The sequence below is a fragment of the Eubalaena glacialis genome, chromosome 19, assembly GCF_028564815.1.
Source record: "Eubalaena glacialis isolate mEubGla1 chromosome 19, mEubGla1.1.hap2.+ XY, whole genome shotgun sequence".
NCBI classification, from domain to species: domain Eukaryota; kingdom Metazoa; phylum Chordata; class Mammalia; order Artiodactyla; family Balaenidae; genus Eubalaena; species Eubalaena glacialis.
Window position 1 is genome coordinate 3597324 of NC_083734.1, and position 15469 is coordinate 3612792.

The window sequence follows — 15469 nt, forward strand, 5'->3', positions numbered from 1 at the left end:
TTTCATCTTCAAGGAATTCATGGAAAAGACTGACAAGTACAGGTTTCTGGTAACTGACTATACTGCTGAACTGAATGAATGAGCATTTTCAGAACTCTAATGGAAAACTGATGAATTCATAAAAGTGCTAACAAAAGATCAAGATGAAAAACAAATTAATTACATGGGACTGAGTGAACTGATGAGGATGATTATAATTTTTGTGACTTTCTGTTTGAATTAAAAAAAAAAAAAATTCCCACAAGGACTCAGAGGCAAAAAATATACAAATCAATTTTCACTGCAAAGTAAAGGAGCTGTTACAGTGGAGGATTACTGGACTGAATGTCAATATTATGACATAGTATGAGTGTGTTTCGTGTTTGGTAATTGCAATCATTGTTGCTTTTGTTGTGGTCATCCACTTACAATGCCTGGTGTCAGTTTATTTATGTCCTGTAAAAATAAAATACTGTGTGTGTTTGTGTGTGTGTAAAAAAAAAAAAAAAAGTCATGTACCACAATGTTCATTGCAGCACTATTTATAATAGCCAGGACATGGAAGCAACCTAAGTGTCCATCAACAGATGAATGGATAAAGAAGATGTGGCACATATATACAATGGAATATTACTCAGACATAAAAAGAAACGAAATTGAGTTATTTGTAGTGAGGTGGATGGACCTAGAGTCTGTCATACAGAGTGAAGTAAGTCAGAAAGAGAAAAACAAATACCATATGCTAACACATATATATGGAATCTAAAAAACAACAAAAAAAATGGTCATGAAGAACCTAGGGGCAAGACGGGAATAAAGATGCAGACCTACTAGGGAATGGACTTGAGGTTATGGGGAGGGGGAAGGGTAAGCTGGGACAAAGTGAGAGAGTGGCACGGACATATATACACTACCAAACGTAAAACAGATAGCTAATGGGAAGCAGCCGCATAGCACAGGGAGATCAGGTCGGTGCTTTGTGACCACCTAGAGGGGTGGGATAGGGAGGGTGGGAGGGAGGGAGACGCAAGAGGGAAGAGATATGGGGATATATGTATATGTATAACTGATTCACTTTGTTATAAAACAGAAACTAACACACCATTGTGAAGCAATTATACTCCAATAAAGATGTTAAAAAAAAAGAAAGAGAAAAGGCAGTCCACAAAAAAAAAAAAAAAAAAAAGAATCCACCTGCCAATGAAGGGGACACAGGTTCGAGCCCTGGTCTGGGAAGATCCCACATGCTGTGGAGCAACTAAGCCCGTGCGCCACAGCTACTAAGCCTGCGCTCTAGAGCCCGCAAGCCACAACTACTGAGCCCAGGTGCCCCAACTACTGAAGCCTGTGCGCCTAGAGCCCGTGCTCCACAACAGGAGAGGCCACTGCAGTGAGGCCCACGCACCGCAACGAAGAGTAGCCCCTGCTCGCTGCAACTAGAGAAAGCCCACGCACAGCAACAAAGACCCAACGCTGCCAAAAGTAAACAAATAGATAAATTTTTAAAATAAAATAGTATTAAAGAGACACAAAACTATGTGTTTTATATATCATTGCAAGAGGCAGGTCAGAGGGGACATTCACTGCACCAGGATATACTCCTGTTTCACCCATACAACTTTTTACCAACTTCTTCCAACCGGCTGTCAGCTGACATGGTGACCACACGGAAGCCCAGTCAGTGTGTCTGTATTTCCTCCTCCCGCCCCTTTTTCTGGTCTATTCTATGTCCCAGATCATTTCATGATTCACCTTCCTAAAGCAAAGACCAATTATTTATTAGGCGTTTGCCTTTATGTATATACCCAGCATTTGGTAATGGAAAAATGCTTTAGGAAAGCATCTTGTAATAAAAAGCACTGATTATAACAGGAAGTGACATGAGACACAGAGAGTGGGGACAGGGAACCAGTCGAAAGGCTTCCCAACGTCTGTAAGATAAAGACCCAGGACTGTCTGCAGCCGTCGGCTTCAACGTATTTTTCTGACCCACTGCTTCTTCCCACCACAAGCCTCCAGAGTGACCTGGCTTTACCCTGTGCCCGGACCTCTGTCCACAGCTACTTCTCCCTTCTCTCTTCCCAAATCTTGCTTCCTTTAAAAACACAGGCTCAAAGGTGTTATTTATGGGTAGAGGGGCTCAGTTTTGCAAGATGAAGAGCCGTGGAAATCGGTGACACAAAAACATGAATGTACTCAGCACTGCTGAGCTGTGTGCTAAAAATGGTGAAGACGGTCAAGTTTATGTTATGTGTATTTTACCACAACTGGGACAAAAAAGAAGAAATCAGAAGCTGATTTACCTCTCAAAACAAAAGGCTCCAATCACACTCCCCGCAGGTCTCCTAGACGCACGTTCTCTTCCCAGCTCATTCACCACGGCGCGTTTCTAACAGCCCCTGAGTTTGTCTCCTGACCCCTCCTCCCTCCCGACGTGGCTGCAGGCGCCAGAACAGTGCCCAGTAAACACCTGCCGCTCAGTGACTGGCCTCAGCAGCGAGGTCAACGTCCAGAGAAAATGATAAACCGCAGTAACCGCTTTAGTGTTAAAAATATTTATTTTTCTAAAAGATCACACAAAAGTCGGGAAGAGATAGAAGGGTGTCAGCTAGCCTATGTCAAAATCTGAGCCGAGGGAGGACAGGAGCTGCCTGGAGGCACTGGGGCCGGAGCCGACCGTGGAGACGGGGGCGGCCGGGGCCCCTGCGCGGGACAGGGCAGGGGCTCACTCCTTAGACATGCTCTTGATGGTCTTGTGCTCCTTGATGGCCTTCTCCCAGTCGCTGCCGTTGAACTCCTCGACCACCACGCTGCGCACGGTGCCCTCGTCCAAGCAGTGGGGGGCGATCCCTACAGGGAAGCCAGTGGGGCGTGAGACCCGGCAGCGGGCTGGCTCTCAGACCAACCCAGCCCGCAGGTGTCGCAGGAGGCGGGCTCTCCGAGGGGCCCTGCGCCCCCGCCCCTGGCCCACTCCCCCCATCTCTCAGATGGGGGCCAGGGACTCGCGGCTGGACCTCACTCAGTACCAAGCTGGGAGGACAAAGGCGGGGGAGGCCTCGAGCCCAGAGCCACCTCTGCCTGGCAGCCTGGAGGCTTCACAGGCCTGGTCCAGGGCTCGGAGGGACAGCTTTCTGAGCATTAAACACCTCCCCATCCGTACAGGAAGGTCAGCAGGAAAGACTCTCCGTGTGACAGATGAGGAGCAAACAGGAGCTGCTACGGGGAGAACGGGGCGGGGGGGGGGGCAGGGGTGACATCACGCTCTCCGCCCGCCCCCCGCCAAGGCTCGAGGCTGTCGCAGCCGCCCCACTGCAGCTCTGGAGGCTGCGTCTCTGCGGGGCTGGGATTCCAGGAGCTTCCTCCACGGCTACGTCCCACCCGATTCGCATGGCAGCTGGTGTCATTCTCGACAACTGTCTAAGGTGGGACAGTCTGCCCCCAGATCTAAGTAGGACCCGAAGACGGGCTTGGGGTTTCCGTGCTTGTGTTTGAACAAACCCAATTTTTTAACTGGCATCATCCCTGCTCCTCACTCCCTCTCCCGCCCCCAGGCCCCCGGCCTCCCCCCGGCCTCTCTCTAGCCTCCACGTCAGCCCCAGCAAAGTCCAGCTCCCTCGGCGGCAGGAAATGCGAGTCAGGATCCGGGTGGTCTCGGAAGGGCCAGGGCCAGGAGAGAGCTCTGCTGGTGAGCCCCGTTCCTCACCCACGTGTGAGGGGCCTGGCCGGGCAGGAGGCAGCCTGTGACACCAGCGCGCCCCCCCCAAGCTTCCCATCCGCGTGGCCGCAGGGCGTCGGTGCCCCGAGCTTGGCCCCCTTCACTCACCGAAGCCTCCGGGGTTGGAGCGGGGAGAATAAAAGCTCTGGACGCCGCACCTCTTACAGAAGGTGTGCTGCGCCTTGTGGGTGTTGAAGGTGTATGTGGTGATGCTCTCGGCTCCCTGAGGGACACAGACAAGGAGCTTCAGTCGTCGTTTACAAAGACAAATCGTGTAAAAGGCTCAGTGGGGAAACCCTCTCGCCAGGCTCCCGGGGTCACGTCCAACCTGAGGTCGGGGCCCCATGTGCATGGCCCAGAGACCCGTCAGCCTGGAGTGTGACAGCTCAGGGCTTCTCCCTAGTCAGCTGCACACACACACCCCGGCCTCAAGCTTGCCCTGCATCCCCGGCCTAAACGGGGGGTGTCAGCCGAGGGACTGGGTCCCCGTGTCCCCAAACAGCACCACTCAAGGTCCTAAGAACACACTCACTGGACTCAAATTCATCTACAAAGGACCAAGTAGGAGAGAACATCTGCCAGACGTCACAGGCTAATTTCCTTAATGGAGAACACAAACGGGAAACTGGGCAGAGAACGTGAACAGACAGTTCAGAGAAATGGGGAAAACAAATCTCTTTAACCTGTGACATGATATCCACACTCACAAACTGCAATGAGGTATTTTTCACTGTCGGGGCAAAAATTAAAAAGTGAGCTACAATATCAAAAAAACAAACAACCCAATCCAAAAATGGGCAGGAGACCTAAACAGACATTTCTCCAAAGAAGATATACAGATGGCCAACAAACACATGAAGAGATGATCAACATCACTAATCATTAGAGAAATGCAAATCAAAACTACAATGAGGTATCACCTCACACCGGTCAGAATGGTTATCATCAAAAAATCTACAAACAATAAATGCTGGAGAGGGTGTGGAGAAAAGGGAACCCTCTTGCACTGCTGGTGGGAATGTAAATTGATACAGCCACTATGCAGAACAGTATGGAGTTTCCTTAAAAAACTAAAAGTAGAACTACCGTACGACCCAGCAATCCCAATACTGGGCATATACCCTGAGAAAACCATAATTCAAAAAGAGTTACGTACCACAACGTTCATTGCAGCTCTATTTACAATAGCCAGGACATGGAAGCAACCTAAACGCCCATCGACAGACGAATGGATAAAGAAGACATGGCACATATATACAATGGAATATTACTCAGCCACAAAAAGAAACGAAATTGAGTTATTTGTAGTGAAGTGGATGGACCTAGAGCCTGTCACACAGATTGAAGTCAGAAAGAGAAAAACAAATATCATATGCTAACACATATATATGGAATCAAAAAAAAATGGTTCTGATGAACCTAGGGGCAGGACAGGAATAAAGATGCAGACGTAGAGAATGGACTTGAGGACACGGGGAGGGGGAAGGGTAAGCTGGGATGAAGTGAGAGAGTGGCATTGACATATATACACTACCAAATGTAAAATAGATAGCTAGTGGGAAGCAGCCGCATAGCACAGGGAGATCAGCTCTGTGCTTTGTGACCACCTAGAGGGGTGGGAAAGGGAGGGTGGGAGGGAGACGCAAGAGGGAGGGGCCATGGGGATATACGTATGCATATAGCTGATTCACTTTGTTATACAGCAGAAACTAACAGAACATTGTAAAGCAATTATACTCCAATAAAGATGTTAAAAAAAAAAAACACCACCTTAATATAAGCCTAAGGTATACGCGTATTATAGGTAATTGAAAGTTGTAGTTAATTTGAGGGCTAATACAATTTTTACGTTTAAAAAAAAAAAAACGGGCTTCCCTGGTGGCGCAGTGGTTGAGAATCTGCCTGCCAATGCAGGGGACACGGGTTCAAGCCCTGGTCTGGGAAGATCCCACATGCCGCGGAGCAACTGGGCCCGTGAGCCACAACTACTGAGCCTGCGCGTCTGGAGCCTGTGCTCCACAACAAGAGAGGCCGTGACAGTGAGAGGCCCGCGCACCGCGATGAAGAGTGGCCCCCGCTCGCCACAACTAGAGAAAGCCCTCGCACAGAAACGAAGACGCAACACAACCAAAAATAAATAAATAAATAAATTTAACAAAAAAAAAAAACAGGGAGCTAACTCGATATTGCATGTGTAGAGAAACACTCACTCAGATACGAGTCACAGGAATGTAAATCCATAAATTTGGTAACGTCTACTAAAATTTTAAAATGCAGGGACTTCCCTGGTGGTCCAGCGGTAAAGAATCTGCCTTCCAATGCAGGGGACGCAGGTTCAATCCCTGGCTGGGGAACTAAGATCCCACATGCCTCAGGGCAACTAAGCCCATGCACCACAACTACAGAGCTTGTGTGCCACAACTAGAGCTGACACGCTGCAACTCCCGGGCCCACGCATTCTGGAGCCCGCACGCCACAACTAGAGAGAAGCCCGCGTGCAGCAACGAAGACCTGACACAGCCAAAAAAATAAAATAAAATATTAAAAAAAAAAAAAAAAAAGATTTTAAAATGCACATATTCTTTAACACAGCAATTCCACTTCTAGAAATGTATCCTGCAATTAAAATTCCGTATTTTATCCAATGACATGTATGTAGATGTTAATGCAGCATTTGTAAAGGCTAAACGTTAGAAACTCTGAAACTGTCCATCAACAGAAGACTGGTTAAAGCAAACATGGACGGGCATAAAAATGGAATCTCAGCAAGTTTTGCAAAAAATAAGGCAGTTCTACTTACAAATACTACTAGGAAACAATCTCCAAGGTTACAAAGTTAAGTGCAAAGGCAAGGTTTAAAACAATTTGTGTAGCATACTAACATTCCTATTTTTAAAAAGCATACATACATCCTGGCATGTGCTTTTAAAGAAAGCAGCAGTTTCTCTCCAGGGAGACACTGGGGGACTGAAGGGTCAGAGCTTTTTACGGGTCTTCCCCGGCCACCACGGGAGACAGGCCCTCAGAGCTGCATCGAAAGACTGTTCCCAGGGGGGCCTCTTCTCACCCCACCGGGAGGCCGCAAAGAACAGCCAAGGGGTCCCAAACCTTGCAGAGTTATCTGAGCGTACGCCTTCCCCCAGGAAACCCTCGGGAGGCCTGAGAAGCCGGCTCACAGCCTCCTGGACCTCATTCAGCACGAGGGCCCACCGGTGACACGCAGACCCCGTCCCATAGCGTCCACACGTCCACCTGCCTGACCCCCACCCCGCTGGCCGCTACAGCGCGTGGTCCATCGTCAGGACGCTGCTATACGCTCACCCTCCCTGCTCGTTTCTTCTGTCTTCCTGCCCAATGAGAAATCACCCGTGTCCACCACGTGACAAACCTAACGGTTACTTCTCCTGACCCCCGGATTCTCGTCCCTCTGAACCTGGCCCTCAGTACCACTCCTTCCGTTCTGAGGACACCCCGCCCTGCGGGCTCCTCCTCCCTCCCCACCGGCCGTCCTTCCCGGGCCCCTTCCGCTCCGCTCCCTGTACGTGCTGGGTCCTGGGCCCCCGCGTGTTTGGCTGCACCGTCTGTCTGCCCAGCTGCCCTCACCCCACGACTCCAGACACACGTGCGTGCGGCTGCCCACCCCCTGGCTCCGCCTCCGTCGGCGCTCACGACGCTTCACCTCAACCTTCTCAAGAAGGATCTGAGTCCAGCACCCTCCGCGCCGGCTTCTCCCCCAGGACCTGGCGTCTCCAGGCGACCGGCCGCTCGGAGGCCCAACCTCCTTCTCCGCTCTTCACACCCCGTCCTTCCTCTCGAGCAGCGGCTCTCAGCGTGTGGTCCCAGGACCAGCCGCGTCACCGTCACCTGAGAACTTGCGAGAAACGTCCATCTTGTGCCCACCCCGCCCCCCAAGACCTGCACAGTCAGGAGGGGGCCCAGCGACTTGTCTAACGAGCCCTCCGGTGGCCGTGCACACCCTGGACTCCGAGAACCACCCGCTCCAAAACACACCTCCAATGACCCCTGTCTGCCCGTCCCCACGACTGCCACCCTCTCCCGGCCGCCCCCCCCCTCCGTACTCACCTCCTCACCATCCGCTCTGCACGCAGCGGCCACCGCATGCTTTTCCAACACTGAAGCACGTCTCGTCCCCGCCCCGCTTAAAACCCTCCCCAGGCTTCTCTCTCCAGAGGACAAAACCTGCCTCCTCATCCGCTCCGGCCTCTCTCCAGCTCCAGCTCGGTCCGCTGGTTCACCTCCACCCTGCGGCCACCCTCCGGCCACGAGGGCCACCGTGCAGCTCCTCAGACACGCCGAGAGGCCCCCCGGCGCCGTGCCCGCCCCGTGCCCAGGACCCCCACGCCTCGGCCATCGAAGCGCCAGCGGGGCCTGCCCTAGCCGCCAAGACCCGCCACCAGCCAGCCTCCGTCACGCTGCCCCGCTCCGACCCTCCACAGGGCACTTCCGGGCCTCGTCCTGTTCCTCCATCTCCCCCATGAGGCGTGAGATCCCAGGGACAAGGGCCTTGTCTGCCACGACAGCTGTGGGGTTTCAGTGGAATGGAGCCTGGCACACAGCAGCTGCCCCATAAACACTGCTGAATCAAGGAAGGAGGTTTGTACTTAAAGAACAAACGGAAAACTGCTCTCTCCTTCACCAGGCCAGGGAGAAGAAGAGAGCGGTGCTCGAGACGCCAGGGCGACGCCGGAGCAGGCCCACGGGGGTGGGATGGCGGGGCACTGCCAACTCCGAGGCCGCGAGCCCCCGGCCGCCCGCGTGTCTTCGGGAGCCGCCTGTCTTGGGGGGCTGGGGCCACAGCCTCCAGCTGGCACCCGAGGGGGGCTCGCGGGAAAGACGAGGGCAGTTCCGCTGCCCACCGGCGCTCCCACCCCGACCAGACGCCCACCCCAGGATCGAGGGCAGACACAGACAAGGAGCCACCCTGGCCCGAAGCGTCTGGAATTAAATCTCAGCTTTTCCTCCCAGACACTCACCGAGGGGCCACTGGATGCCGGGGCCCCGGGGCCAGGAGCGCAGACTCGACCAAAGGTGGTTCCGGGAAGCCCTCCCGACCCGCCACGCACAGCGCACTACTCCCAAGGCGAGGCGTCTGTCGGGGGCAACGGGAGCGGAGGACGGGCCAGAGCCCCGCCCCACCCCGCCCCCCGGAGCAAAGCACGCCGAAGCCTTTTTTAAACGTTTGTGTTCTCTGACCGGAGATTTTACTTCCAGGAGAATTGATCCAAAGAAATAATGTCTAAACTATCAAAGATTTATACACAGGGAGGTTTACGACAGCACTGCACTCAACCTAGAAGTTCAAACGTAGAAGGTCGCTCGTGGTACATTCACGCAACGAAATATGCTACAGACACAGCAAGAAGCGTATAAGTAAACTACGAAACAGTTGTAGGCGCGGGGAGAGGCCAGGGGCCTGAGGGCCAGTGGAGGGGAGGCCTTTCACCGTGTATGTATCTACTCTGTACTTCGCAAATCCGGTACCAAGCACAAAAAACTCCCCCAAATACTAAAGTTAAAAATCTTTTCAATCATTTATTTTTCATCGGGAAATGATAAAAGTCAGTTATAAAGCAGATAAAAAGGTAAAATTCTACCTTGATAAAAACATACACGATTTATTTAGATGTATTCATCCGCGTCCAAAATAACCCGCAAGGATATTCGGCAGAACACAACCAGTGGTTACCTTTGATTGACAGGATTTGGGTGATCTTATTTATTTTTGATTCTCTGTGTTTGTACATGTTTCCACTGTAATATCAAATATATATCCAAAAAATAGTGGCTTGGCCAAAAAGTTGGTTCGGGTTTTTCCATAACATCTCACGGAAAAACTCAAACTTTTTGGCCAACCCAATATAAAGGGGGGAATGAAAGCTGGGTGACAGGGGAAAGCATACGGCCCGGGAGGCCCCCTGCGCCTGGCACCCTGTAAGCCCCACTCGCAACACTCACCTTGAGGAGCTTGAAGCGAGAGGCCGGAACAATGAAGTGTCTATTCTGCTTCTTCTTGCAAATGCTGCAGCTACAGCAAGACAAGAGCAGACCCCAGACTGTGAATGACCACCTGCACCCTCTGAGTTCCCCCGGGGGCCCAACCTGCCCCGTCCCAGGAGCCAGCTGACCCCTGAGGTGAAGCCCCTTGCAGCGCCGTCCCAGGAAGGGCAGCTGGGGCAGGCGGGCCAGCGGCCTGGGGCCTCTGCTCCACGTGTGCAGGAGGGCCCGCGGGTCCCACAGCCAGCAGAGCAGGCCACGCCCCCCTCAGGAAACCAGGACCCGGAGAGCCACACTCCTGCCGCCCACCCCTGGCTTACTACGGTGAAGGGAACTGCTGGCTTCTGGAGACAGTAGAAAACAAGCATCAGGCAGAGCTACGACCTTCTGCCCCTGGGGTATCCTCACCAGAAACGGACAAGGAAGCTTAGGTTTCCCTCTGTCCTCATCTGCACGTCACAGAAAGCCCAGCGCCACGTCAAACAGGTCCTCAGAATCACATCCTCAGAATTAAATATAAGTCCCCCCCCCCCCCGTTTTAGTCCACCTTTTAAAAAACTCTAATTTCGTATAAAATCCTCTAACAACTTATTCCAGGGGCTGCTTCAATCTGGACCACACTGCTTAGTAGCAGGGTCAGCTCCCCGTGGGAGGAATTCCACGGTATTTATTCATTTATTCTTCACATATAATTCAGGCACCACAGCACCAAGGGGCAAAAGGACTGGATACTGTTGCATAATCAGTTACACACCAACTGCGGGTCAGAAGTCAGAGCCTGGAGACCCTGTTCTATCACAAGGCCTGGGAGGTGCTGACGGCAGGCGCCCCACCGATCCTGGCAGCACTGCCTGCCTCACCTGAAGCAACGGGGCCAGGTGGCCTGGGGCATGGCACGCTTCCAGGTGCGCACGCCCTCACCTCACCTCACCCAACTCCCAAAGACTCCGCTCAAGGCCTTTCATTCAGCGCCCAGCCGGACGGTCTCCGGGGAAGCAGTCCCACCACCAGCCCCCCGCCCCTGCACCGGTGTCTCTGGGGCACTCTGCTGGGCACAAGTCGAGGGCCCTGCTCCACATCCCCTGGGGCTGTGCTGCAGGACTGAGCTGTGTCACACACAGCACGCTGTTCTTTCTAGCCTCGCCCCCGTCTTTAAAACTTTCTTCATGAATGGAAACATCTAACACAACTTCTAACATCTAAGCAACTTGGGAAGAGAAAACACTCACTTGCAGTCAAAGATGTGCAGGTCTGCCGAGGCCCAGACTTCAAAGCGAACCGCCCCACAGTGGCAGCCTCCTGTGTGTTTCACCAGGCCCTGGTATTCACTGAAGGGAACACAAATCAGGAAGATGAGGGTTTCTGAATAGTCAGGCCATGGTTGAAAGAAAGAAGCAAGATGGGACAGAAGTCTTTACGGGACAACCAGACGCATTCCTGCTTCTGAGGAGGCACTGTCAGTTCTATAAAAGGATTCAGTACCTTCTTTGTCTGTGAGCTCTCTTTTTTCCACTTCTATTTTGTTAAGTCGTAAAATAAAGCATTCCAAAGTATGGAAAAAAGAGAATTGGGTGGAGGATCCTAATCCAGCCACCCGAACTTTTTATTTACATGGCAAATACTTATTAAGATTTTTCACGAGCAGCGAGGCACTGGGGAGAAGGCAGTAAACAAGATACAGCAGATGTGGTCCTGGCCTTAGGGATCTGGAGCAGCCATCAAACAAATAAACTGAATATTTACATGACTTGTGATAAAGGCGTACAGGCTGCCATGAAAAAGAAAGGAGACCTGACCGAGTCTGGAGAAAGTTAACAAAAGGCTCCTGTAATTCTGCTGTATTCTCCTCCGGTATTTTGCATATACGTGGCTTTTTACAGAGCTATCCATACACATTACGTACAACTTTAATCTTTTTAAAACTTGTAAGTCAGGCCCTTCATTGAACATTATTAAGATTTGATAAATATCATCCAACTGTTTTCCAAAAGGGCTGAACACTCTTATCAGTAATGATTGAGAAAACATTTCACTGAATCTTCTCAAGCAATAATTACAGGAAAAATAGCTCGCTGCAGTCTTATTTTGCATTTATTTGGTTACCAAGACTGAATGCTTTTTCACGTTTCTGTACAAGTTGACTCCGTTAATTTGATGTATTTTTTTCTGCAGACACAAATAATGCTTATGGTAAAAAACGCAAACATTACAACATTTGATAATGTAAAAAATGAAAGTCTCTTAAGTCCTAACACCCAGAGGAATCCACAGTTACCTGTTTGCTCTATGTTCCTGAGACTATTTTCCATACAATAATGTTTTAACAATAACAGCGATTATTGTTTAATATATTCTTTTTAATTTGCTGAGTTTTGGTTCTTTAACAAATGTATGTAACTTATGCCAATCTGATAGGTTAAAAAAAAAATCTCATCCTTTCATGTCAACATTTTAAAATCTTTTTCTTGGCCATTTATCAGTTTGTTTTAAAGTATAAATTCAAACTTTCGTTCTACGTTTCTGACATCTTTATATTCCCCACACTGAGCAGTAGCTGGCACACCTTAGCTCAAAAACACTGAATGATGTATACTGAAAAATGTTCAGCCTACAGTCCAAGATCAGGAACCAAAAAGTGAAACACACGGAAAACCCAATATTCCATCTCTGAGAAGACTCGTCCTAATGAAGAGAATTTCTTACGGAACAAGGACAAAGGAACATTTTTGTTCAAGAAAAGGAGTAATCCTCAGGTTGCTATGCAATTGTTAGGTTGCTTTGTTTTCTCTGGGGTTTTCTAGCATAAGACGACTGATTCTGAGATATTTAGGGCGCTAAACTACTTCTCGGTAGCACAACTGTGCTACGGGGCAGGGGCCCCGTCTGGAGACGACGAGGCGCCCCCCAGAGCTAACAGCTCACTGCGAGCTCCACGGACCCTCCGAAGTCCTCCTCCGGCCGCCGGGGAGCCGGGGTCCTCGTCCCGCGGCGGCAAAGCCGGGGGACGCGGAGCCCCGGCCCTCCGGCGCCCGCGGCGGTTCCGAACACGGGCGGCCCGCGCGCTCCTCCCCGCCGCCCGGCTCCGCGCAGGGCGCGCGCAGTAACAGGGGCCACCGGCCTCCCAGGCGGCTCCGAACTGTCCCAGCGCCTCTCACCCCGGCCCTGCCCCCGCAGCCACTCTCCAAACACACGTGCGCAAACACAAAAGCGGCTCAGGGACCCGAGAGCCGGGCCGACCCTCTTCGCGGGAAGGCCGCCGCCTTGGCGCGCGGCGCTGGCCGAGCGGGGAGGCCTTTGTCCGGCCGGTGCGCGGCTCGGGCGCCGCGGGGACGTTACAGGCGCCGGCCCGGCCGCGCCGCACTCACTAGGTGTCCAGCAGCAGCTTGGCGGCGCCCTCGAAGCTGAGCCTCTGCCGCTTCTGGAACGTCTCCCAGCGCTCCCGCTGCTCGCCCAGGTCCAGCTCGGACGCCGAGGGCGCCGCGGGCGGAGGCGGGGGCAGCGGCGGCTCCGGCGGCGGCTCTCCGGGGCCCGCCTCCTGCGCCCGAGGCGACGACTGCGGCCGCCGCTTGGCCGACGGCTGCCTCGCCGCCGCCCGGCTCCCGCCCCCGGCCTGGCCCGCGGGCCTCCGTGCGCGGTCGGCGCCGGGGGCCGAGGCGGCGGCCGCGGGGGCCCTGGAGACCCCGGACCGCTTCTGCCCGCGTGGCTTGGCCGCCGCGCCACTCCTCGCCCGCCGCATGGCTCCCGCACCCTGGCGCGCAGGCCTCTCCGCCGCGCGTTCCCGCTCCGCCGCGCGCCCGCTGCTCCCCGCGCGCGCCCGCCGCCCGCGCGCCCGCTGCCCCGTCTGCGCAGGGGGCGCTGCGCCCGCCTGCCCCGCCCGGCCCCGGCCCCCTCCCCGACCCGCTCCTGGCCACAGCTCAGCGCACCCACCCCGCCCGCCCGCCGCGGGGCCCTCACCTGAGTCGCTCCGGCCGGCAGGCCCTGCGGGACCGCGCCTCTGGCCTCGGCTCCCGACACGCGGAGCCTGTTTGCACCTGCCGAGGCGCCTCCGGGGCCCTTGAACCCCGAGGGCTTCTTCCTGCCTTCCTGAGGCCTGGGTCACCCTGAATTCACAGCCACATCCCAGCAGGGGCCCCGGGGCAACTTCATCTCCAAGATGAGGACAGCACCTTCCTGGCCGGAGCCATCGCGTGCCTGAATGAGCTAATCAATGTGGGTAAATGGCCAGGCACCCTCAACTGCAGGACAGGTAGCAGCTGAAATCAGAATTCTTAAACTTGGGCTTTCCTGCCAGATTATAAAACAGCGTCTTCAGGATCCCGATGGTCAACAGATTTTTTTCAATTTAATAAATGAACTCCGCACCAAATCCCATTATTATCGTTTTGTTGAACACAGCACCAAAGTTTAAACACAAAATCACGAGAACCACTGATGGAACCCAAGTCTTTTACAAACCTATTTTGTTGCTCTATTTTATTCATATCTTAAAAGAAATAACATTTTCATTTACTCATTTTTCTACTCTTTGTGTTCTACTTCCTTAATATCAACTTTCCTCTTTGTTACTTGTTTTATCATTAGTTTGATAGTTTATTGAATTAAATACATAGTTCCTTTATTTTTAGTATATTTGTTAATAAAATATTAATGACTATAAATTTTCCTGAGTATAGCTTTAGCTGTATGCATTAGGGTTTCATTGGTGGTGTAGTTTACATTCAGCAAAAGGCACATAGCTTTTTTTGTCTTCTACTGTTTTATTGAATACTTTCAAAAATTGAGATGGGAAATTCCCTGGCGGTCCAATGATTAGGGCTCCCCGCTTTCACTGTGGAGGGTGCGGGTTCAGTCCCCGGTCCGGGAATTAAGATGCCGAAAGCCACGTGGCCTGGCAAAAACAAAATTCATTTAAAAAAGTGAGATGAAATATATATAACATAAAATTAAACATTTTAAGGTGTACAGTTCAGCGGTACTTGCTGCATTCACAATGCTATACTGTCACCACCTCTACCTAGTTTCAAACTCTTCTACTGTTTTTAATATATTTATGCCTCACTGGTAAATAGAAAATTCAATGAGTTAAACGTTGTGTAGATGTCCTTCAGCAGATAACTGACATTTTACTAAATGATTGTTTTTTTTTTTTAACAAGAGTAGCGAAAAGATACTCCATCGGTTTCACCTTTTTCTTCTGCTGCCACCTTTGGGTCAGTTTATGACTCCACTCAGGGGGTAAATTTCAAATAAATCTGATTTAACTTTTTAGTAAGTTTGTTTAAAAACTTTTTTACAGTAGGTATTAGATAGAAGAAAGGAAGATGGAGTAATTGACACTGCTAAAGTGCCATTTTGTGAGGTTTTTTTAGTTTTTTTTTGAAGTATAGTTGATTTACAATGTTAGTTTCTGGTGTACAGCAGAGTGATTCAGTTATACATATATATATTCTTTTTCATATTCTTTTCCATTATGGTTATCACAGGATATTGAATACAGTTCTCTGTGCTCTACAGTAGGACCTTGTTATTTATCCATCATATATATAATAGTTTGCATCTGCTAATCCCAAACTCCCAATCCAACACTGCCCGCCCCCCTCCCCCTTGGCAACCACAAGTCTGCTCTCTCTGTCTGTGCATCTGTCTCTGTTTCATAAATAAGTTCATTTGTGTCATATTTTAGATTCCACATATAAGTGATATCATATGGTATTTGTCTTTCTCTTTCTGACTTAATTCACTTAGTATGATAATCTCTAG

The 15469-nt window shown here is 51.4% G+C and overlaps 1 protein-coding gene across 1 annotated transcript; it reads right to left on the reverse strand.

The window, feature by feature from the left end:
• Nucleotides 1–2518: 2518 nt before the first annotated feature.
• CENPV (centromere protein V) lies at nt 2519–13489 on the reverse strand. The gene is made up of 5 exons (XM_061175438.1): nt 13075–13489; nt 10939–11037; nt 9671–9740; nt 3803–3917; nt 2519–2829 (listed from the first exon to the last, which is right to left on the reverse strand). The coding sequence occupies exons 1-5, from the start codon at nt 13443–13445 to the stop codon at nt 2705–2707; spliced, it is 780 nt and encodes a 259-aa protein (XP_061031421.1). The 5' UTR covers nt 13446–13489; the 3' UTR covers nt 2519–2704.
• Between the last annotated feature and the right edge of the window lie 1980 nt (nt 13490–15469).